The sequence below is a fragment of the Varanus komodoensis genome, unplaced genomic scaffold, assembly GCF_004798865.1.
Source record: "Varanus komodoensis strain SLA01 unplaced genomic scaffold, ASM479886v1 scaffold7_1, whole genome shotgun sequence".
NCBI classification, from domain to species: Eukaryota; Metazoa; Chordata; class Lepidosauria; order Squamata; family Varanidae; genus Varanus; species Varanus komodoensis.
Window position 1 is genome coordinate 8,203,307 of NW_025336479.1, and position 25,309 is coordinate 8,228,615.

At 45.6% G+C, this 25,309-nt stretch overlaps 1 protein-coding gene across 1 annotated transcript; it reads right to left on the reverse strand.

Annotated features, from left to right (window-relative positions):
• Positions 1-5,673: 5,673 nt before the first annotated feature.
• On the reverse strand, positions 5,674-21,717 carry TEKT3 (tektin 3). Its single transcript, XM_044453936.1, has 7 exons — positions 21,139-21,717; positions 20,129-20,212; positions 17,433-17,503; positions 14,349-14,492; positions 12,734-12,956; positions 8,026-8,180; positions 5,674-5,894 (listed from the first exon to the last, which is right to left on the reverse strand). Exons 1-7 carry the CDS (start codon positions 21,715-21,717, stop codon positions 5,678-5,680), a joined length of 1,473 nt encoding a protein of 490 aa, XP_044309871.1. The 3' UTR covers positions 5,674-5,677.
• Between the last annotated feature and the right edge of the window lie 3,592 nt (positions 21,718-25,309).

A 25,309-nucleotide genomic window follows, 5' to 3' on the forward strand; every position in this document is an offset into this window, starting at 1 on the left:
TCTGTCAGAAGGGGGGTACTGCCCTTGCACCCCACTCCTTAGGCAGTTGTTCCGTTGGTCTGGGGACCCTTCAGAACTGCTCAACAGGCTGCAGAGGAAACTGGCGAAAACTGCCTTCTCTCACATGTACCCTTTCAGCCAGAGGATTATCACCTGGCCTGGAGTCCCTTGTGTGAGCAGAAGGGCAAACCATGATCGGAGCCAGCAGAATCACATGACAAGTTACAATGTGAGCCATGCTTTGGAAATGGAAGCTGGTGGCTTCCAGGCCTCCTGCAGTCATCTTGTGGCTTGGCAGCATAACCCACTGGAAATTCAATCCACTTGTACTGCCCCACCACCGGCCTGCTTGGATGCTTACAGTAGCACAGTAAATGTGAGGTGCCTTCCGAATTGGGCAGAAGATGGTGAAGGACAATTCCCAGCAGCTCCCACAGTAAGCCTCACCATGCATTTCCATTCAACCTGCACTTTGCGAATGGGGAGGATTTACACAGAGCAAACATGGGTGACAGTGAGGTTTTCTTTCGTCGTTTCTAGTAAAGAGAGCAGTTCCTTGGATACTGGCTTGGAAAGAATGTGAAATGTCTCTAGGGATATGGATATTCAGCAGTGGCCGAGACATCTGCTGGAGAAAAGAGGTAGGGAATATTTGACAGAAGTCACGTGAAGGAGAGGGATGCAAAAGACAGAGAAGCAAATCCGAGAACAATGCAATGCAAAATGTTGAAAAGGCATGAAGAGCAGATGCTTCCCTTTTGGAAACTTCAAAGGGGGAGACAGTCCAAGTTGGAAGCAGCAGGGACACGTTCATATTGTGGTGCTCGTGCCACGAGATCCAAGCGAAGGCGCTGCCGCTCAGCCATCCCAGAGATCATGGGCAGAAAACAGAATAATTATTTGAGTTTAGAAATCGAAAAGGAACCTAGAAAGCTGCTCTGTACTGAGCCAGATCACAGGTCCACCCAGCTCAGTACTGGCTCTTTCCTGACTAGCAGCAGTTCTCCAGGGATTCAGAGAAAATTCTGGCAGTGCTTGGGTGGCCATGTATCCCCACTTTATTTATTTACATCAAATACTCTTCTACTTGACGGTATCCTTTCTCTGCAGGGCTGCCTAGTACAAGCCTCATTGAAAGAGATCAGAGTCCAGAAGTTGCCCAGCATCAGTCAGCATCTGGACAGCAAATCCAGCAGACACACAGGATTGACTTAAATCGTAGTAATTACTTCTCTTTTTGCATCTATAGGCATACATTAGTTCAGTCGAATTTATATGAAGCGGTTGACCTCTTTCGTCCTCCATTTTGGCCACACATTCTGCGCAAAAGCCCGTGTGGCATAGTGGTTAGAGGGTCGGACTGGGATTTTGGGGATCTGGGTTCTAGTCCACACTCAGACATGCAACTCATTGAGTGACTTTGGGCCTGACCGAGGTTCTCAGCCTAATGCAGCTCACAGTGTTATTGTGAGGATGAGTGGAGTGGAGGATGGGTATCTAAGCTGGCTTGGCTTCCTTGCAGGAGGTGGGGTATCACTGTACTGTAGTAACACATTTCCACTTTTTGGCAATATGAGTGGCTCCCTTATAGACCATAATTCATTTGGAAGCCAGGGTCCCAGAGTAGCTCCAGCTTGTGAAAGTCCTGAGCTGTGGAGGCTTCATTTGCGATAATAAACAAGAATGAACACAAACACACAGAGCGGGTCAGGGAAGCTACCAGGGAAGCCCCAGGACTAAGTACATTAAGCAGACCCTTAGCGCTATACCTGCACGGCAATGGAGCTGAAAAAGTTCTGAGGTGAAAGAAGGGTCAGTGGAAGGGGGTTAATCCAAGGAAGGGCAGGTGGACTGGATCGGAGGAACTGCTGTTTCTGGTCCTCAAAGTTCCATGTGTGCTTAAATAGAAAAGTCTGCCTTCAATATGCAGAACCCCTGGAGTTGTGTATAAAATAGAATCAGGCTATTTTTAGGCAGCAGGAGATCCAACTGCTGGTGCAAAAGGTCACCAAGAATAATGACTTCCTGTTTGGAGTTGCTGTCTTGATAGGAGATTCTGCCAAGATGCAAAAATTGTGGGACAGGATCTCGCCAGAGGAACAACAAGCAACAACAGAGGCATCATCGTAGATTTGACATCTAAATAAACATTTGCGGCTGCTTTTGGGTTTGAACTTGTTACTCACATAGAAAAGAAAATCACCTGAGATTTCAGCCAAAAACAAAGAAGTTGTGTATCTTTGTGCCGTGTGCTCACGGGGCAGTCCTGTCTACCTTGTGTGTACGGGTATAAGTGGAGCCCTCATGGCTACAGCTCCAGACACGTGACCTTGATGATCTGTGGCCTTTTATTTGGTTTATTTCATTTTTATACTGTCCAGTAGCCAAAGACAGTTAACAAAAGTAAAAGCTAAACAAAAGCTTAAACACACACACACAAGTAAGTTAAAACAGCAAAGTCACTATTGCAATTGAATCAGCACAGAAGAACAGCAGCAGCACCAGAAAAAATGCTGGGAAAATCAAAAGGCCTTTACCTGGAACCAAAAAGAATACAAAGTAGGTACGGGTGCACCTCTTTGGGAAGCTCATTCTGCAACTGGAGTGCCACAACCAAAAAGGCCCTCCTCCTGGTAGCCACCTTCCTTTGGAAGGGGCTCCCAGAGAAGAATTCCTGAGAATGGCCTCAGGGTCTGGGTAGGTACATATGAGAGGAGGGGATCCTTCAGGTAAGCTGGCCCCAGTGCCTTTAGGGCTTTGAATGCTAGTGCTAGCACTTTGAATCTGGCCCAGACATCAACTGGCAGCCAGCACAGCTGGAAGTGAACTGGTATAATACATTCTCATGAGCCAGTCCTCTTTCACAGTTCTGCTGCCCTGTTTTGGATCAGTTGAAGTTTTCAGACCATTTTCAAAGGCAGCCCCACGTGATCCAAAACAGAGGTGAGCAGAGCATGGATAACTGTAGCTGGGGACCCTCTATCCAAGCAGGGTCATTGTTGGTATACCAAATTAAGCCGATGAAAGGTGATCCATGCCACAAGTCTACCTATGTCTCAAGTGACAACTCGGGGTCCAGGGGCACCCCAAAGCTATGCAACATGTCCATTCAGGGGAGTGCAACCCCATCCAGGACAGGGTGAATTTCACCCAACTGGACAGACAAACCACCCACTAGCAGCCCTCACTGGGGCCTTTCCCAGTCCATTTCCATGCTCAGACACTGATGCAGAGTGGCCACTACCTCACCTGGGTCTCCCCACACCCCCGATTCTGCTGCTTAAGGGTTGTATATCATAAGACCTGCACACGCTCTCTGTGCATGTGGGGAGCTTTATAAATGATACCTCCAGTAGGCATAGATATGCTGGGGGAGGCATGAAAGAAAGAAAGTGAACATGGCTACCCTGCCATGGATTAAGTAAATGGATTTTCACAAGAGACTGGGCAGAGCATTGAAGTGTGGCTTGACAGATCTGAAATTCAGGTATTTCCAAGAAGGTCCAGCAGAATCCGGGATCCATGGAGGGCCAACTAAAAGCTTGTGCTAATTCGGATCTTCTTTCTAATGTAACCTTATCATGAATGGCTTCGGAAATGTAAGGCACACTTACTGGCCAATGCAATTGCACAAGATGGATATTGGGCAGTGGGATCTGCCATTTCCAAACAGGCATGCCTGGTGCATTTTGAGTACCCGTGTGGATACTCAAAATGCACTTGGCTATGCTCAGAGTTTGCAAATTTACCAAAAAAAAAAGGCAGGGGCAAAAAAGTGACCACACTGTTTCAGGACAGCCTGCTCTCCTTCTCTTCCCCTCCCTCCCTCTCACCTTCCCTATTCCAACTGCTGAGGCTCCAGAGTGTGTAATCCGTAACCACAAGAGTAGATGGAAGGAAAATGTCTATACCTTAATATAGAGTGGTGGTGTAGATAATTTGGGCTGTTCCATATACAACTCCAGTTTCCTGTTACTGATCTGGCAACCTCAAGGTTCCTAGACTCCAGTTTCTATTCCTCTGCCTCAGATATTAAGATCAGCTTTTTCCCAAAGGGTTTGGGGTGGCTCTAGGTACACAGAGAGCAGCCCCCCTCCCAAAGGGCACTGTTCCCAATGCCCCATGGAATCTGGCAAAGCCACTGATTTTTCTAGAAAGAGCATTGGAAAATAAATGGATTCTATCAATGATTTTGATATTAATTTGTCTTTTTTTTCTAGAAAAGGCAAATGGTTTAAAAATCTGATCGTGAGAAAAACAGATGAATGACTCTTACCATTCATGAATGAATGTTTGCTATTTTGGGGAAATGAACAGCACAGGGAGGATAGCACGTTGCAAGGGGATTTAACCTTGTATGTAGGGGTAATACTGAGGTCAGGCACTGCCAAAGAGACTTGTGCAGTGTGTCATTTCCACTGTTCTTTGTTGTGGTTCCTTTGTTTGCATATTGATCTATCTATTATATTGGGTGTAGTTTTCATTATTTTATTTTTGCAAACAGTCATGAAATTATTGAAATGCACAGCTATTTTTGAAAAAGCGAATGCCAATTCTGTTTTAAAAAAAATGAAAGATCCAATGAATTGCAAAGAGGAATGTGAATTTTTGCCTGAATCTGGAGCCAAGCAGTGATCTTGCTGCATCTTAGCTGTACTCATGACACCACTCTTCAGATATGTAATGGGGAGTGATAGACTAATTATAGACCAATTTGGGGATCATAGGGATTTGTTGGTGATTTCTAATTACAGAGGGCAGTTTTAAAAGTGGAAGCCTTCAAGTTTCAAATTTGTCTGTGCAAATCTACCAAAATAACTCTGGCTGTGCTCTCCAAACGAGCTGCCCTTGCAGCAACAGGCCTTTATAGAAAGGGCTTATTTAAAATAGGACGGGCCAGTTTGTTATATCTTCAGCTCCCTTCTGAGGTGCCTCATTGTTTATACCAACATACTGAGTACAAAATGTTTCCAAGTTGACATTTTGCTAAATTTACCTTGGTGTCTCTGCTGATGAGTTAGCGGGTATCTTCAGCAGACTTTGGCCATTTGTTGTGTGGCAGTGCAAGGACAATCCTGTAAATGTACATTATGGGATGTACCACACCTACGTAGCTGCAGGAGCTGGAGGTGTAAACCTAAAAGCCATGATCAGAAAGTGTTCAGAAGTGATCCTCTGCTCAGGTGCAGGGAGCAGAGGGTCAGATCCTGTTTGCTTTCATCAGCAGTCCAGCCCACATGAATAGATGGTTCAGAATCCATCAGGCTGCCTCCGAGTGCAAGCCTTCAGCTCAGGGAAACAGACACCCCACCCCCTTCGCACATGCCTGGCCAGGGCATTCAGCACTGTTCCATGCACAATTACCTGGGAATGCATCTAATTAAACTCAGCAGGATCTACTTCCAAGTAAATGTGCAATGGATCAGGCTTTGTGCACTTTCTGTATACATATCTCATAAAGGAGAACTTCCAAACCAGAAGAGGAAAAATGCCCAAGACATACTAAACGGGAGATAGCTTAATTCTTGTGCAGAATATACTTTAATACATTAAAATATGAGCATATCTTCAAAAATAAAAGCCTCATAAAAGTGCAACAGAGCAAACCTCCCCAAGAAATACTTTATTATTAAGTAGTCAAGTCCCAACCCCTAATGCATTTGAGGTCATCAGCAGCCTATGCGTATCCCACCAGCCTCAGTGTGTTGGGATAGGTCTTCCTCATCCCCATGCATTTCTCCTGGTCAATGAACAGAGAATTTGCTTTGACAGCAAGCTCATGTTCCAGGTTGGCTTTGGTGTGAACCAGTGTCTGAAGTGTATCTTCTGCATCTCTCAGCCTCTGCTGAAGATCCTGGATTGTCTCATCAATTTCATGTACTTCATTCACAAGGCTGCATGGAACACAGCAAGAAAGAAGGTTAGCAAATTCTGCATGGCAAAGGTGGCTATTTCACTGTTCGCACGCTTTATGAATGCTCTGCTGGTTGTTAGTGCTTGGGAACAGTGACCATTAATAACACAGTCATCACTCTTCTTTAATTTAGTGTCCTTCTGATGGCACTATTTACTTCATTTTATTTAAAATACTTTTACATCACCTCTTATCCAATTGTTCCGGGAGAATTTACAAGATGTAAGAACACATCCTAAGAAAACCATAACAGTTTACTTACTCACCCTACCTACCCAAATTTGCATATACCTGTTCTTCAAGACAGCACTCCATGCACCTGACTGAGTGGCTCTAGTCCACACAAGCTTTTACCAAAATAAATTGGCTGGCTTTTAAGGTGACACGACTCTTGGTTGTTCATATTAAACCCAGCGTCTGTAACTGGGGAGGCTATGGTTACTAAGGAAGTCCTTGCTCAGGTTCATGATCTGCATGCTGGCTTTCCATGGGGGACGCTAGCATGATACTTTGCCTTATTTTCCTAGAGTATCCCAAACTTGCCTTTTCTTCATGAAAGTGTAAGAGAAAAATTTCAGAGAAAATTATGGCTGATGTGACAGGCTGCACTGCTCAGGGAAAGAAAAAGAAAATGAAAAGTTGTGGTTTCCTGTTCACATTTTGGTATTCTGGTTTGTCAGTTGTTGTTGTTGTTGTTGATGATGATGATGTTTTAAGGCGCCTTTGTCATATAAAGACATCAAGGCACAATCCTACGAGTTTAGACAGGACTTTTTTCTTCTGAACTTGCATAGGATTGTGCCCTAAGCTGAGTAGGCAAAAATGCAGAATAATTCACATAATAAAGAGCGACAAATGTGTGAAATTTGAAGAAAAGCAGTTGGAGTGCCAAGACTGATTTGTTTCCAGTTAGTGAACTGAGTTTAAAAGTCATCCTAAAATGCCAGTGATGGATTTAGACAAATCTATTTAGCTTTATCTATTTCCTGTTGCTAACTGCAGCCCATACGAGGCCTTCAGAGGAAATGTGCAAGAAGGAACAGCCATTCTTTACATAAGATGGAGCCAACTGTCCTATAATTCATTCTCAACATCTAATCAGTCAGAATTTTGGAGTAACCTAAATAGAAGGTTGCATCTCTTTGCTATGGGCTGGATCCAAACTAAGTTAGTTGCACTTGGGCTGGTCCCACTGAAGCCAAGGGGACAAATTAGTTGTGATTTAGTTTACATCCCTGCAAATAACTTAGTCCAAAGCCAATTTTACTTTGCTCTCTACTTGGGTTGCAGAATTTGGGCCTGATTAATATCTTCCCAATCTTTGAAAAAAATAGCATAAGGTTACAATTGGAATGTAGGCCCATAATGGAGCTTTGACCTTCAGAAGACAAACTCCCGTTGCTGCCTGGCAAACATGCTACTGAATTGGTGGTAAATGGACAGCTGACACGTAGGTGGTCAAAGGGCTAAAGTAGAGCTCATGTGCTTGTACACATGACAGGAAAAGAACAGGCATGGAGAGAGCTAAATAGAATTCTTTTCCACCAAGATGGAGCCCTTCCCAATTACTCTTCCATCCAAACATCTTACTAGTGTAAAATTATTATAGTTGCTGTGGGAAAATACACTCAGATACCCTTTTTCCAAGGTGGTTCATTTATTTCCAAAAAAATGAGCCAGCCTTTTCCTCAGCAATAGACCCCTGCTCCTGTGAGGAGATCTATGTTCAAAGGTCTGTTTGTTATCGGAGCGCCCTGGAGGCAGCTTCAAGATGGCGCTGCAGGAAACACCCATAAGGACCTGAGGCCCCAGCAAGATAGACTAAGTATTTGTTTCCGGGTGCTCTTCCTGCCAGGGGAAGAAAGAAGCTGCTCCAACTAGTCTCCTGCATAGGTACAAGCAAAGATCTTGTGGGAGGCTGCCACAGCATCGCTGTCAGCTCAGGGAATCTATTGCGCCAATGGCAGGGCTACACAGACAAGGTGTAACCTGGTGTAAGGCAGACTCCTCTGTGCTCATTTCTAAGGGCTTGGAGGACTCTTTGGCTTTGTATAAAAAATGGATGTCACAACGCCATGTGGCTCCTGCAGGAGGCAAGCTGCTTTCCTCACCGTAGCTGGGCTGAGTCCCGGCAGAGTTCCACGTTGGGCCTCCGTGTGCGCTCGTCTAGGCGGGTCTGAGCCACCTTCAGGGAAGGCCCTTTGTCCCTGATGGCCTTCCGAATTGCTTCAATGGTCATCTCTGTCTCAAAGATTTCCTGCAGAGTCTGCCATTTGGGGGAAGAAAAGGCAACCAAAAACATACATTTGTTTTTAATAAAGGATATATTTTCATACTGATTCTTCCCCCTCCTCGCCTTTTTCTTTCTTGTACTTCTGTAGCAGAATTCATCCAGACCCTGGTATGTGCTAATCCCCACAATTCCCAAACTGTTCTCATTATGGCAACTCACTGACTAAATAAGCTTCTGCTTGAATGCATCTTAAATAAATTACTCTCCCAGTCAGAGCCTGATCTCTGTAAAGGGTAAGGACTCTTGCCTCCAAAAAGATACAGGGAGGATTTACATGAGACAACAAGGGTACAACTCAATGCAGTGTGGCTTATCAACAAACCTACTCACCCACCCACCCCCACAATAAAAGCAACAGACTACTGGGCACAATCCTTGCATAGATACCCCGGGGGACCCTGTGGGAGTGGCCCATTTCCCCCATCCCACCACTCAATGTTAGTGATGGTGGGGGTTGTGGGAACAGGGACTACTGACATTCTCCACACTGGCTGCAGAAGCGCCCTCCAGGGCATGAGGAATCCAAGGTGGCAAGCAGGAATGACATGGATCCTGCATGCTGGCCCTGGGGAGCTCCTCTCAAGCCACCATGAGGGATCTGGGCAGGTGAGAGTGAGGGAGCAGGTTTCTGCTGAGGAGGCTTTCTTGCAAGCAAGCCACCTCTGCCTCTCCATGTGGAGGCTCAGCACAGCACAGCGCTGGCAGAGCGAGCTCGCTCACAGTTTGCTATCTGGACAGCAGCTGCCCATGCTGAGCCATCGTGCCAAACCCCCGAAGGGGTACAGAACAACGGCACACTGTGGGGTTTTCTGCAGCGGCCTCGTTTGTGAGCAAGGGAGCAGCAGCGAGCTCAGTGCTTCTGACAGCCGCCCTCGAGTGTCCCTTGGCTGTCAGCTGTCCATGGTACTCTACCTCGAGGTGCTTGGCAAGAGCAGCCTCTTGCCACCGGTAGTTTATCCATGTTGGGTCTCTTTGCCCGGGATCAGACAACAACCCAGGGGTGGTCCAGCAACCCCAGCTACAATCCATGGCTTGTCAGGGTGACTTATGGGCCACGAACCCCCCAAGATGCCCTAACAAACTGCTTCCAGTCCCACAAGTCATGCCAGCTGCTCCCTCACCCATGAATTACAAGCCACCCTGGTTGCCATCGCATGCAAACCCAGTTATAGTGTTGCAATTTCCTTCAAGAGTGCTTTGGTTTCTACTACTGTGCCACCCAAAGCGATCAGTCGTGATGGAGAGGTCGCGTTTTTGCTGGGTCATTAAAGTTCCTGTGCATTTCTGCAGCAGTGCAAACAGAAGATGGGGCACCTGACATTGCTCTGGTCTTAAGCAACCTGAAACGATATAACGACTGTGCTAATCGCTCCTCTCTGCTTCAGTGGCAGTTAAGAGGCCGCAAGGGTGCGAGACTAGTTCAGTGTGAAGTCGGAACGCACAGACCACCATTCCATTGACCCACCATGCAGGTGTGTGTCCGTTCTGCAGCTGTAGTATCTTCAGCAGAGAGTGTAAAGAGGGCCAGGCATCAGATGTGAGTGTATCCCAACACAAAACCTCTCACCGCGTTTACACTGAATGTCCAAGATTCCTCCTGATTGCTAGGACAGTTGTACTATGGGAAGGAGCTTGTGCAGGGGGTGTGGGTCTCTGGTAAGGGAGGTGTCCAGAGGAATTTGGCACAGTGCTTTTCTCTCTCCCCTGAGATGCTGTGCTGAAGGACCAGGGCAGGGGCTGAACTGGACTCTACTGACATTTCCACTTAAACCATCTCCTAATTACTTTAGAAAAGCAGCATCAGTGCATCACCCCACATTACTAACTCACAAGAAGTGGGGGGGAAACGCTTCACCAAATTAGCTCTCTCCATGTTAAATATCTTCTTTGCATGTAGCTCTCAAAAACACGACTGCCTGTGCCACTGTTACCTTACAATCATTCACGGCTCCATTTCGCACCGTCAGTGAAGCCTTTTCGATATGAAAAGTATACCCGGGGTTTAGAGGAGGGCAAGAGAAGCCACTGAAATTTGAAAATTGTTGAGCCTATGAAAATTGGCAGAGTTTCCACTTGAAAAAGGAGAAAAACAGCAGAGACTTGGCACATTTCTTAAGAATATTTATTCCAACCTAGCTTATTGCACTGTGGTGGCCCCCAACTTTTAACAGGGGACTGGACAGATTCATAGAGGATGAGACCACCAATGGCTACTAGTCATGGTGGTCATAGATGACCTCAAAGATGGGAGGCAGCATGCCAATAAATAATAGTTCGCATTTGTTCTTACATTTAGGAGACAAAGTTGGGGAAGCATTGGGAAAAGTAGGGAGGGATAAGTATCCGTCCCCCATTTTTTCTTGGACCTTTACATCTCTAGGTGTGACGGTCTGCCTTTCCAAAAGGAATTAGTGCTGCACATTCTGATCAGTTCCCATGATAATATCCCAGTGAAGATGGTCTCAGAGCAGAGCTCATCTAGAGTAATCTCTGCACTGCAGACTGAAGCCAGTGTTAAACTGGAGAAATGCTCATTGTTTTCTCTTTTCCCCAGAGAAGTGGGCATGTGCACACTTTGTTGGGAGGCTAGGGGCACTCCACACAACTTTTTCGAGCTACAACTCCTGAAGTTCCCTGACCTGCCAATGAGTTTCCTAAAAACACCCATCCAAATGGGAGATAAACTGGACTGGGGCCATGGCATAAGGAGGAGGGGATTAACCCCTTTGTCCATGCAAGCCAAACATCACCCCACGATGCTGCTATTTCAATGCCTGCTCTTTGTTATGGAAGAGACGATAAAGCAGGGGGTACGTCCTATGCTTTCTATATAACAAACATGCAGTTTGACCCTTAGTCACTGACTCACTAGATGACACAGGCAAGCTCTTCTTCCTTCATCCTCAGACCCTGTGCTACAATCATGGAAATAATATGGATCCCCATAAGGGGAATTGTAAAAATTAATGCGATGATAGATAGGTTAACTATGTATGGGTGCGAAAGCTGGACACTGAATAATGCTGACTGGAAGAAAATTGATGCTTGGAATATGGGGCTGGAGGACAGAAAGATGAACAAGTGGGTCCTAGATCAAGTCAAGCCAGAACCTTCCCTTGAAGCGAAAAAAACACAACTGAAGCATGAGTAGGCAGGACTAGAAGATCATCACGCCGGGGAAAGTCTGGAGTGGCAGAAGAAGAGAAGGCCACTTGTGGGATGGACCAATGCCATAAAGAAAGCTGCAGTCTTGAGCTGAGAAGAGGGGGTTGCCATAAGTCAGACATTTTGGGGGGCTTTCATTCCTAGGGTTGCCAAAAGTCCGAGATGACTTGACAGCACCCAACAACAGCAATATGGCATTGAATTGTTCAAGAGCTTTGGATGCTTCGCTATTGGTTATTTGTCCTATCCATTTTTCTCTTAACTATAGAACAAGATGGTTTCAGAGCCATCAAACAGAATAAATGGTACTCCAGAAAGCTCTTATATGCTCCCATAAGTTCTTACGTGTTCTGGGAAATGTCAGTTTTACCATAATACCAAGCCAATAAAAGCAGATGAACAATGCGGCTGTATACGTGTCTGCTCAAAAGCAAACGCAACTGCATTCAGTGGGGCTTATGTCCAGAGAAGTGTGTAGAGGAATGCAGCCTAAATGCTACAAATCCATAAAGGAGGAGGCACAAGCCAAAGGCTGCAGTCCACATGCATGGAAAAGGGAAGCCGCTCACGCAGGGGTCAGATCCTGGTGGGTGTCTGCACAGATGCCCAACATGCTCACCAGGAATTTGGATCACAGGTATGAGAAAGCGGGCCAGAAACAGGGGGTCTGAGCCCAGGGAATCCAACAGGTTCTCACCCCACAATGCAGCCCTCACATTTCCCTACCTCCCAGGATACCAGCCAAGGCTTCAAAATCATACTCTCATACAACTGTGGCTAAAATGGTTTTTGTAGAATTCCAGAATATTTTTGCACAACCATGTAAGAAAGAGTTTTGCCAGCCACGAACAGTGCCACCCACTAAGGTGCTGCTTAGGCACTTTGAAGGAGCTGTCAGTGTCTGTCAACATGAGACCATGAAAGCCAGCGATTCAGCTGGCTTTTGTGATGTCTTGGAAACAAAAGAGGAGCAAGTGCATTTTTTAAACAAGCCAAAAGAGCCACAGAGAGCTGCAATCAGCTTACGGTTGCAGCAGGGGGGTGGGCAGCATGCCAAGCCCAGGTAGGCCTGGGAAAAGCAGCGAGTGGATTTTGCTGGGAATGCCGCAGGAGTCAGTAGCTGATTCTTGGTACCCATGCTGGGTTGTCACATCATGTGGACCCATATCTAGTCTAATGCGCATCAGCAGAACCACAGATCCATTGCCAGCAAAGACCAACTGTGCCATCGACACTGCATCCCACAAAACCATGGCTGGTCTGCTCCAGAATGTATTGCTGCTGACAACTCATGCAGCCGAGCCTTGTTGTGCAAAGGGAAATGATTAAGTCCGAAGGGGAGGCTTAAAAATAGATCCCACCTTTGCCAGATGGGCCTGAATCTTGTTCTTGGCATCAGCTGTTTCAGAGATACGGTTGGTAAAAGCAACATTGGCTCTGTTAAACTGGTTCCACATTTCATTGGCAGTCACCACGAGCAGTGTTTCAATATCATCCCTGAGCTTGGAGGAGGCGGTCCGCTCACTCTGCGAGCGTAGAATGTTATCATCAGTAAACTTGGCCCAGGATTCTGGCACCGAAATCCTGGGAAAGCACGAGAAGAGACAAACAAGAGAGTTTGCACATACTTGCCTTGCTCTTCATCAAGTAAAGAAGGCTTGTACCAGCTACAGTTGCAATGCATTGCATGTTTGAGAGTTTCATGTGGACTGTTTCTACATTCATTTTTAAACATGTCTAACAGATTGTATGCATATTTTCTGGATATAAATCTTGAGGCATCTTCCTTGGAATTCAGCATTATAAAATTCCAGGTGAAATGAGACAAAGAAGTGGGAGAGCAAGAGATTTAAATGCAGGACAAAGAAATAAGGCAGCAACCAGAAATTTTGAAATTATATTGAAGTTCTCCAAACTCTAGTTTCATCAACCACATTAATTCAAGCACCATGCTTCCTTGATTTTTGAAGTGTGTGTGTGAGAGAGAAGGGGGTGAGATGATCTTTTTGCTTTTTCAGGAGATTCCTAGTCCCCATTTTGCAGTAAAAACATCTTCTTAAATTAAGGGCACAATCCTATGCATGTTTGGATAGACAAATGCCTTAGTTGTAGGACTTTTTCCTGTCTAAGCAAGCATAGGATTTCACCCTAAATCATGCATTCCTTTGAATGGGATATCTGCAGCCATACAGTTGTGTTCTCTGAAGATTGTTTATTCCCATTTTGAAATAAATGGCTGGCTAAAGGCCTATAAAATGGGAAAGGTTACATGAGTCAGTAGAGGCATAGTTCAGAATATATTCTGTGTATGCGCAAAGGGGCATGAACAAGCCCTTCATAATGGCAGCTTGCTCCATCCCAGTGCTCCAGCTTTCCAAATGCGGGTGAATATTACACTTAGTGAGCACCATCTGCTATTACAAATGGAATCAGCTGCTGCTTGTAACAGCTTATGCCATAAACAACTGTTTACGGCTCTTGCATGCATGCACAGTAATCACTCAGTGAATGAAGCACCAGGTGATTCTATGCATGTGTGGATGAGCCTTCAGAGGACATTTCAGATCACTTGACACAAGCGGAAACCCAACATTTTACCTTGGAGGAAAGCAGTCATATGTTCAGCCCAGTCATCAAGAGATAAAAGATCAAGTGATTTACAACACATCTTATGTCTCTGCAATAGTGATATTTTGTACTTTACACAGCACTGGTTGCTCCTTTTGACTTTGTAATATCTGCTGATAAACATCTATAAAAACCACATACTGGGGGACACAGCAGTTGCAACCACATAGCAGCTGAGTTACTCAGCTGATGCAGAACAGACGTCTCTCTGTCTCTAGAGAGTGTGCTCAGAGCTTTCCACAGCAAGCCTGAAAGTATCGTCCTCTGGAGCACTTACTTCATTAGCATTAACATATCTTAAACAGCTCCATCTGCAGTCTTTTCTCCAAGGCTCCAAACAACACTTACGTAGCATCTACACGCTCCACGCCTCGGTAATAGCTGATGCCATCAGAGGTGTTCCTGAGATGGTGACACTTGTCATCAATTCGGTGAGCTGCTTGCTTGTCACTCAGGTCTTTTTCCAGCTCATGCTGGGCTGCCCTATTAGCTCTGTAGTAAAATGGTCCAAAACATGAGCTGAAATGATTGTTCATGCCAAAAACAAGTGTTTACAGAATAATTTGCTTACCTTAGAAGCCTATAACATTTTCATAAACTTTTGTGGTTTTGTGGTCTAAGCTTCAAGAAATTATCTTCTACTTCTTTTCACTGAATGTGAATCTTTTCCACTCTTTTCCAAGACTCCAGATGCTCAGGAGGGTGGACAAGTGTAAGTTATCCCTTTTATGAAACCATGGAGCTTTTAGAGCAGTCAAAACTCAGGCTTCCTTTTAAAATAGGGATTTTAACAGAATTAATCAGAAATTTTGACAGCTACTTGTCAAAACTCTGTGCTCCCATAAATGGAATGGCTTGCATTTTTCCACCTTCTTGAACACCAAGGTCTGGGAAAAGGGTGGAAAAGTGTGAGGACACTGAGAAGAAAAAAGTCTATTCATAAAAACTGGAGGATGTCACTGCAAAGTGGTTTGTCTATTGGCCACCTCTTTCATGAGCAAAGATCACTTGTGGCTTTTCCTTCTCTTGACAGATGAACTTTTGACAGCAAGTACAAAGTAAAAAGTAGACCTATTTGAAGCCTCTTTTAGGGATAGGTGCAGAATCCAGATTGGGGGTGGGGATTTGTGGATTCCTTGGACTCAGTTCCTTGGCCTCCAGCCTGCCATGAGCCCAACTTCCTGGCGAGTGCACTGAGCATTTGCACAGCACCCACCAGGAACGGGGCCCTGCACAACTGCGGTGCAAGTGGCATCCTTCTTCCATGCAGACAATTCGTGCCTCTGCTCACACTGCATGTGATGCATAAGAAAGTTGCTGGTTGTGCAGTCGGGGCTGTGAGTATTTGTGGACTTCCTCACAACTTGGCTCACTTTCTAAGATGGGGCCAAACATGGGAGGAAGTCCATGGACCAAAGAGAGTTGCAGTTCAGAGAGCTTCAGCACAATGCTAGCCCTCTTTGGTCAAAACCCAAGGTTGGTACCTGTTGAACTCTGACAGCAGGTATCTCCCAAGATATTGCCCTGGCAAGGATTCCTATTTTAGACACGCACAATGTGCAACAATGCTCTTGGGCAAGTCCGGATTTTTAAAAAATGCTAAAACTTGTGCAAGTTTCTTGCACGGGAAAAAGGGGGGCAATCTAATAATGGCCCCTCCATTGTGCCACTTGGGAACCTTGGAGGGGATTTCACTGTTTGCCAAATCACCAAAAAAAAGGGTAAAAGTAGAGGAAATGAAAAAGAGCTTACTATTGCAGTGGGGAGAAAAGACAAGGTGGCTTAAGCATCAAGTCCCAGCTGAGGACTGGGGTTGGAGGTGGGGGTAACCCACAGCAAGCCCAACTCTCTGATGGATGCATTGTGGCTTCTGTGAATGGCCAGCCCACACTGTGGCTTCCAGGGATGGGAAAATAGCCTTTGTACAACTTAACAAGGTTGAATATGTATGAAGAGGCACTGGAATCAAATTATCTACTGCTCTCAGGTCTGCTCTTTCTGTTGGCAAAAATGATTTACCATTGTGTCCTTCCGTGTCTTTGCCTCGTCTGTCTCTGTCCCTTTTTACTGGTTACATTCAGACATCATGCCATACTATAGCAAGCAAAGCAGAGTTTATCATGATGAGAAGGTGTCCATGCAAGTCCTGGGCTTGCATATGTCCCACTACCCATCTATCCTCTGGCATAGTCCCAAAGACTGGAAGTATATGCTTCTATTTTAGATTAATGGGAGTCTGGCATTATGTCAAAAGAGTCCTAACCTGTAGTTAATCTTAACTATAGTTAATAGTAATAAGCCAGTTTCATAAACCCTACTTTAATGTTGGCTTGTTTCTACTATTATTAAGATCAGCCATGGTTTGTCAGTTTCAGATGGTAAGGCAAATACGGTTAGTGTAAATAAAATGGAAGCAAAAGTTTCTTAAAGTTGTGCTCAAACCAGAGGAGCAGGAGTGGGGGACACAAACCTGAAGCTCAATATATCTCATTCTCATCATGCCCAACTGTCCTTTGGCATGGTGCCCTAATGAGACCATTGTTAGAAGTGATTGTGGAGTATGTAAGTCAATTTCTCCCTAGTTCATGATGTCAGTTATGCTGCCCACTGGTGCTGTTCTCTGTGAGTTCAGTGAGCCATCTTCTGAAATGGTGGCAGGAAAGTACAACAGTTATTAATTGATTCAATGCAGAAAGTGCCACCTGCAAAGCCAAGGGGCATTTCCTGGGGGCTCAATGCTGAGTCAAATGGCTTTGAGTATAATTTAGCAGCAACTAAAAGAGTATATAAGTGGTATGAGGCTAGCACAGGCTCTACAAGCCATACTGCACATGTCTTACCTACCGTAGGTGGATAAGCACATGGTGCACTCAAGATGGCCCTCCTCTGTTTTTAGGTACAGGTATTTAATATTCCTGCCATATAATTTAGGATGGGGATTTGGTGTCGGCCAAAATGTTTGAAAACTCAGTTCATATTGTATGATCAGTATGCTAAGTGATACTGTTCCAGTCTGGGTCTTAAGATCCAGAGCGGGGTCATAAGATGGCAATGGTTGCCTATGAAATGTGTGGAAATAACTCTAAACAGAGCCAGACAGAAGTATGTGCACCTGTACTCTTAAATGCAAATATATATTAATTATGAATCTGAAGAATAGGCTGGACAAGTTGCCTACCCATAAAGAACTGCTCCTAGATCCATGGGGGGAAGCCAGCTTCCAGTGTGCTCTGACATTTATCTGTGTGCCTTCCATTTGAGATGGATTTGGTGTGTTCTGGTCTTGCTAAACGAAACAGCCCATGAGGATATTGGAAACATTTCTCTCCTCGAGTGGCAGCATGCAAAAATTGATGAGGTGTTCACATCAGAATTTGTTTAAAGGCTTTTGGGCAGGGCAGAGGGGAAAATAGAGAGGAAATGTTGCCTTACGCAAGCTGGGCCATTGCCTTCTCCAAGTGTCTTCTCATTCGCTCCTGGCATGAGTGGATGACATCAATCTCCTGGTCAAGTTATAAAAGCAGAAATACCATCAACATTTCCCCGGATTAATGAAGGTAACATGAAAATCAACCCAATAAAAAGCCCTAAGAGGCCACCTCCAACACTGTAACTAAAAATACAATATGAGGTACCATGGTAGCTCTCTGTCCCTCAAAGGCTCCCTGTCAACCCAACCCAAAGAAGGCCACTTCGGAAGAGAAGGCAGAAGGGGAGGATTCGGTTTCTCCAGCACTCCCACAAAAATCATTGGGCAACTTAAGCAATTCTGCTACAGGAATGGCTCAGTCGTGGTTGTCCCAGATCCTAATGCTTATCTGCATTATCGGTCTTGACCCTCCTCCTTCCTCCCATGCAATGGCACTGTCCCACCAAGTGGGTCATTCAGAACACTGGAACACCTGTCTGGCTGCCAAAAGACCCATTTGCCCAGGATTTACTCAGAAGGGAGGGCCTGTTTAACAGCAATGGTTTGCCTGTCAGGAGGAGGACCCGACTGCAGCCAAATAATGAGCAGTCGTGGCTGCTACTGATGAATCAAGGAGAGTAAGTATATAAGCCATTGGTCTTCTTCCTAAACTTTGTCGGTGTAACAGTTCTCACTGAGCTCTTTGCTTGGGACAATCCTCCAGTTCAATATAAGAGTCCTCCTCACTTTAAGAATTGGTTGAAAAGACCGGATGAGGTTCTCCTCTGTTTGTTGGGTAAAATTGGTAGGGGGACATAGCAAACTCATGTAACTCCCTCCCACAAGGATATAATGCAAACCACACTCTGCAGGATACAGGGTCTTCCTAAAACCTTTGCACAGGGAAAATAATATCAGTCACTTGAATGATGCCAATTTAATGAGGCTTTATTCTTTAAGATGGAGGACCCTTTTTTAATTCTAGTCCTTTGTAATCAGTGACTTGGAATGCCTGTAAACAAGATGGTTATTGTTCAAACACCTTGCCTCATTCACAGAAGCCTGCATCAGAGCAAGCTAGGGGTTGTTGCATAAGCTGATAATGTAGGCTAGCCGGTAGATGCATTTCTGAGTAGTGAGGATTTGTGTAGTGTAAAGAATCTTGCCCACATGCTTCTTTGCCTTCCCATCCACTTGTTAATCATGCATCCTCACCAAACCAGAATAGATTTTGTTTAGTTTTGCTTTTGAGTGACACGTTTAACATCCGAAGCTGTTCTGATACCCTCCTGCCTTTCATTCTGGCAGAATAGATGCAGCGCTGTTGAAGAATGTTTCCATGTGGTGTGCCATGTTGGAAATGCCTTATTCCATTTGGATGAAAGCATTCTCCAGATAGTTTCTGGAAATGGTGTGTCACTTGCCTTCGTGAGCTAATACGCACCTCGGAACAAATGATGTTAGGCCTTGGCCAACATATTGCTATAACACAAGGAGCAGCATTTGTGCTCTGGACACTGTGGCAAGAGTCGGGAAGGGCTTGGAAACGGACACTAGAACATGCTGGTCCAGCTCCTCTTGATGTCAGTGAGAAACTTTCCAGTGGAGACCGTGGGAGCTGAACCAGTCTTTAACTGCCCAGGCAAGCTTTACACAGACGGAGGAAAGGCTGGGTCCAGGCAGAATTTACATCGATAGGCTGACAGTTCACATAACAAGGAATAGGGTGGTGGAACTAGGCTGCTGAAGAAGTAAACACTTGAAAGGAGGAAGCACAACTGAGGGAGGACTAAGCGGCAGGATGTACAAAGGAAAGCAAGGTCAAGAGTCACATCCAAGATAGCACTGAGAAAATGTACAATCCTTGCTGGGACGCTTCCTGCCTGGACAATTCCCCAAAGTTCTCAAATAGTGTCCAGAAGCTACTGGAAGAACAGGAAGAAAACACAGGCAGGAGAAGAGGGGCTGCTGGGCCATTCAGATGTTGTCATGAGCAGTAGTAATCCAGACACAATATTTCATGTGAGGTTTTGCCAGTAATTCCTGCTGTCCTTTATTTCCAGACAAACTACCTACTTCTCCTAATGGCAGGCTCAAAAGATACCAACATGCGACACCCTAGGAGTAGACTTGCTTTGCGTTTATTTCCTGCAATAGGATGTGACCTTCTGTTTAGGTCTTCACGTACTTATTTCCTACAATTCTACCAGTGACTAAAATCGTCAATCGATTTCAAGGTAACTCTGTGTGACCAACAAGTTCTGAAGTGGATATTCTCAAAAAGACCGTTTCCTTCCTGATTCCTAGGGTGAGCAGAAGCATTATATGGATCATACTTCAAAAAGGCCACAAAAAAAAAAAAGGCGTTCTTGCCCACACTATATTTCTATTTATAGCTCCAGAGAGAGAGATCCAGCACAGCCCAAAGCATGTTTACTCAGATATAAACCCCGGTATGTTCAATGACGTCTGCTCCCAGATGAGTGTCTGTTCGACCAAGGAGAAAGCACCAGCAGAGGAACCACACACAAACCATGTTAATTTTTCACTTCCTTTCCAGCTTGAAGGGCAGGATGGAAGAGAACACCAGTATCAGCTCTTAATACAGGTTTGAAACTACCCTTAATAGTAATTCAAAGTGAGGCCTGATGGTAAAAAAAACAAAAACAAACAACCCCCCCCCCGCCCCCAGATTGTATCCTATGTCGCATTAACTCACTGTCATTAATTGTTTTTCCACATCATCATGGACAAGATCAATGCCCATCCTCTTCTCCCGGTGAAGCAGGCATTCCTGGGCGACCTGTTTAACATCACAGAAAAAGCTGGTGGAATTATTATTATTCCTTAAAATGCTGTATAATGGGCCTAGTACATATGCTCCATGATTGTAAAGTACTTTCCATATATCTATATTTAAAAGTTTGTATCCCATCTATTTTTGAGAGAGAGAACTTAGGGCAGCAATCAGACAAATCCAGCAAAATCTAAACAATACTATATTGAAAATCCAAATCCAAACAACAATAAAGACAATTTAGAAGAACAATGGTTAACCATAAGGGGGAGGGGGAGGAGGAAGAGACAATGACCCAATGGCTATTAATTAGAATGGAATGGAGTAACCTGGAAGAGGCAAAGGCTAGTTTGAAGGAACCCTGAACAGTTCCTACAATTTTATGAAGAGACATGGCAGCATTCTGTTGTGGGTCCTGCCATTAGCCTGTTAGCTGAACAAGGAGAAAGTGTTTTTTCTATTATATTAAAGATGACCAATGATTCTCTCCACTGTTGCTTGCTATGGCATAATATTAGGAGGTGGCAATGATTTGACTTCTCTCATGATAAAATACTGGAAATTTTATCTACCCTCACATTGATTTACACAACTGCTAACAGTAAAAGCTGAAGCACCAAGGCAAAAATGCAAGCAGCAGCACTAATTTGATTCTCATTTAGGTAGCCGTGTCAACACAGCCAAGATAAAATGATTTGCATATGAAGTTATAATGGAAGCACAGGAGAATACTGGTGCTAGAAAAGTCCGACTTTAAAAAACCAAATACACCTCTGCTGTGCTTGATGCTAATTTTGGGGGGAGATTTAATACCTGGAAGACTCGGATTACTGCCAACTAACCACAGATAAGCTCCAATGAGCCTTAGTAAGAAATCTGAATGGCCGAGCGCAGCAGGTGTTACTGCAAATCAGCAGAACACTTCTGTTTACCTGGAGCGGTGCTTCTGTTTCTGCCAGCGCCCTTTCCAGCCGCTTCTTCATTTCTGTAAGAGCATTAGTCTCCCCGATCATCTCATCTATTTCATGATTGAGCTCTGATTTCCAAAATACTATATCATTGACTCTTTCTCCCAGATTTTTTGTGGATTGCGACTGGGTTTTCCTTGTCTGCTGATCCTTGTCTTGAATCATCCGGGAAGTGTCCACCCTCAGCCGCTCAGCATTGCTCCGTGACACCTCTGATTCCTTGTAGTTTGTCAGATTAGATCTATACCAGTCATCAGGGGTGTACCTAGTAAAGAGGGCTGTTCTGTTGGAAACATAAGGGAGCGCGTTGCTCGGAGTGAGCCCCTGAGAACTCTTGGAGAAGGGTGCCAAAGTTGGAGTGATGGCAGCAACTTTGTAATAGGCGCTAGGTCTCCATGGGAGGCTCAAGCTGTGGGTCAGGGCATAGTGAGGGAATCGGTTCCTGTAGCTTGATGCCATGGTGCTGATGGCAGGCAGAAAATTTGAGGGCGTCGGCCTCGGGTGGGCATATGTTGCTGTCAGGGTAGAGCCCAAGAGCTCCATGATGGCAAGGGACTATCCAGTCACGGTTCCTGTGTCAAGGAGAAGCAAGAACAAGGACACCTTGTATGAAGTCCAGCTTACAAATAGCAGAAGCATTAACCGAGAAGCCCTAACAGCAAGGGCAGGTTGAAAGCCAGCTAACTGGGGTGACGCATATCTGGGTGTCATTAAAAAGATAGCGAGCGATCAGCAATTTCAGTGCAGGCTCCATGTTGCAGAAGCCCTTCAGCAACAGCCTCTGCAAGGCTCCCTTCTCATCACCACCGCCACCAGCTTTGCTCCCTCTTCTTGCTCCTGCTCACAGTGGCTGCCTCTCGCTTGCTTGCTTGGTGGACAGAGAGCCAATGAGCAAGGAGGCCAGGGCATCTGCGGCTCCTGCTTCTCATCCCAGCTGCTGCCTAAAGCAGGGGGTTGGGGGCAGGCGACCAGGCAGGCTGCAAGAATGAAGAGGAGCAGCAAGGCCAGGGGCTCTTGCCAGTGAGGGGCAGGCCTTAGAGGTACCCAGCGATGCCTGGCCTTGATGCCGGGCTTGAGCCATTTAGTTGTATACACGTCCACTCAAAAATAAGTCCCACTGATTTCAGTGATGGTTACGCCCAGGTGTTGGTTTGTAGCCTAAAATATGGTGTTGCTGTTAGAAACATAGAAGCAGGGCAAGTCAGAGCGGGTCTCCCGGGCCATCTAGTCTGACCCCGGCTCCAGACAGCTCCATTCATGACGTGCCTACCATGGGCATGTCCAAATGCTGATGTCTTAATTGCCATGGAAGACACGATTTCAATTTTCTCATGATCTGAAGTTTAACTTAAAATTATCCCACCCACCTATGGGAGCAGTGTTATGAGATTTGCCATGATACAGTAACACTCAGTAATTATAAATATCTTGCAAACAACTTACCCCAAGCAAGGGAAAGTGCTATCATGGCATAATCCTGTTTATGTTTGGATGTGGAATGCTGGGATTTGCTGGACTTTTCCTGCCTAAACATGAGCAGGCATCTACTCTAAGGGGACCTAAATCTCCGGCATCCTCTCATTCAGTGTCCAGACTGTTTTCCTGCTCTTCCAAGTTATTCGCATACAGTCCAACCCCATTAAAGCTGTTGTGGTCACGTGGGTGGCCTCCTGCCTCATCCAAGTGCAGAAGCAAAGTCAAGGTTCATAGGAGAAGAATGGCTTTATTCAGTGTCCATGAGCATCTCTTGCTCATGGACACTGAACGAATGGGCCCATGTTCCTAGTCACATCACAGAGAGCCCGCTGGTGTGGGACGCTGAGTACTAGACCTGGAGGTGGGAAAGTGAGGTTGAAATCCCAGTACAGCCACTTTTCCCCTTCTAGGTAAGTCACTGTCCTTCTCTAGCTATGATTCTCAAGAGGTGAAAAATGAGGCTTTGAGCCCCTCGAGGAAGGGTTCTTCATCAAATCAACTAAAGCGCTTCTGAGGAATCAAGTGCATTGCACAACTTCCATGTGGCTTTCTTGAAAGCACTGCAGCATATGATGTGCTCCAAAAAAAGACTCCCTCTAGGAGAAGTCACCACTTTCTGTCTGATCACGCCTGCATCTTGAGGCCCACGTACTGGGGAGGAAGTCTCATTGAACATCCAAGGAAGCCTAGATAGCACCAGGCTGCAAAGAAGTTTCTCAGGTCTTTCTTCACATACTCCTGCTTGGCTCTTGCCTACACATTGATATTGCAATTCATGGCGATTTGTACAAGGTGTGCAATTTTATTTGAGAGCCAAAATGCTTGGCACACCATTTCTTGACTGACTGTAAAGAAGTGATGCAGCACCGAGGCTGGACATTCCTCCGTTGCCTATCCCTCCCCATCCCACACCAGTTTTGGCAGGAAGATTCTGGCCTGAATGAGGCCAGAGGTTTCCATTACATAAAACCTGAGGAAGGCAGTGTCAATTCATACATCAGGAGGATCCCCTCCATATGTCCTCAGGCATCCTCAGGGAGCCAAGGCTCCATTTGGATGCCAGGAAGCACTTCCTGACAGTCAGGACCCCGAGGGTGTGGAATGGGCTTCCCTGGGAGGTGGTTGAGGCCCCATAGGTGTGGGTGTTCAAGGATAGGCTGGACATGCACATGGTGGGCATGTCGTGAGCGGAGCCAGCTGGTGCCGGAGGTCAGACTAGATGGCCCGGGAGACCCCTTCTGACTCGCTGTTTCTATGTTTCTATGCTCATCCTGTAGGCAGGGAACTGAGTGGTTTAGAATGCATGTATAAGCAGTGGCAGTACAATGATGTGGAGGAGGCGGCAATTGTGGGCACCAGGGCATGCAATAAGGCATGGCATAAGGAAGGCCAGTCTAGTTACGGGTGGGCTGGTTGCAGGTCTGCAGAATCCGCTTTGGGATTTTTATTAGAGCCAGTCCACCAACTGGAGCCTGGTGCAAAAAAGTGGCTAGGGAGGTGGGCCAGATTAAGATGGGAAACGAGGATCTGGTGCCTAGGACATGCCATGAGACATCCACTGAGATGATCTTCATGCACAAGCTCAAACCTACATCTGGCTTACTGCAGGAGTGGGACTGAAACCTAAAACTTTGCACAAAGATATGTTCAAAAGGCAGTAACAGGCACCACAGCCTTAGTCAGGGTGTCTTCCCCGCCCCCCCCCCCACATGTGACTGAATTCATTGCATAGGATTGCAGCCTAACAGCTGTGGCAAATCAGTTGTGGATGCCCTAGGAGCATAGGAAGTCACCTTGTGCTGCGCTGCACCACTGGCCCACCTAGAGATGCCAGGCCCTCCCTGCAATCACTGACTTGCACCTGCCTCATTATCCCTCAGGGGCCATGCAGAGACCTCTGAAGACGTTTACGGCTACCTCTCGGCTTCTGCTGTTGTTTTCCTTCGTGATTTCCATTTTTGTAAACCATCAAAATTGTGACATAGAGATACATGTATGTGTGTGTTTCTGATAAGACAGAAGTGTTTTAAACAAACAAATGGAATTAAACAAGTAAACATAAAATTACCCCTGTCCTACATCACAGTGGAAGTCACATTATCTACATAGCATTTACATGCATTATTTAGCATTACATCTCCTGTTGTTGGCATGGAATCATTTATCTAGCAAGGCATCAGCACTGTAAAGCTCAATATAAGAGAAGCCAACCATTGTGCCCTTCTTGTAAGTAGGAGTGGCCGTGGCCCCACTTTACCGAGGACAGAATTCTGTCTGAAAGGCTGTCAGTAGGCAGGGCTCTAGGTGAAGGTGCCTTCTGCCCAGTCAAAGTCCTGTTTAAAGATGAAGAATCCTAAGAATGAAGTCTTCCTGTTGCCCATCACTGAGCAGCATCTCATTACAAACTGGCCAAGCACGTAGGTCTTACCAAGTACAGTGACGAGTTTTATATTTCTATTTAAATTATAGCAATCATTTCTATGTGTGTGAGAAAGAGGAAGTGAGAGAATAAGGACAAGAACCCAGCTCTGATCCTTCCCTTTATCTACTTGAGCCCTGCTGATTTGATTCCAGAAGAGGCAGGCCATGCAGATTCTGTTGCACAAGTGGGACCCACCATTTCCGTAACAGAGATTTTGTGCTTCCCTGCAGAAGCCCT

What these genes read in the sequence shown, in the direction of transcription:
- TEKT3 (XM_044453936.1), bottom strand. Translation starts at nt 21,717, where the DNA reads ATGGAGCTCTTGGGCTCTACCCTGACAGCAACATATGCCCACCCGAGG. An exon ending in GTGGAGCGTGTAGATGCTAC is followed by an intron (nt 12,957 to 14,348) that starts GTAAGTGTTGTT and finishes GTGCTTTCCCAG; the next exon opens with GATTTCGGTGCCAGAATCCT. An exon ending in TTCAGGCCCATCTGGCAAAG is followed by an intron (nt 8,181 to 12,733) that starts GTGGGATCTATT and finishes CCCAAATGGCAG; the next exon opens with ACTCTGCAGGAAATCTTTGA.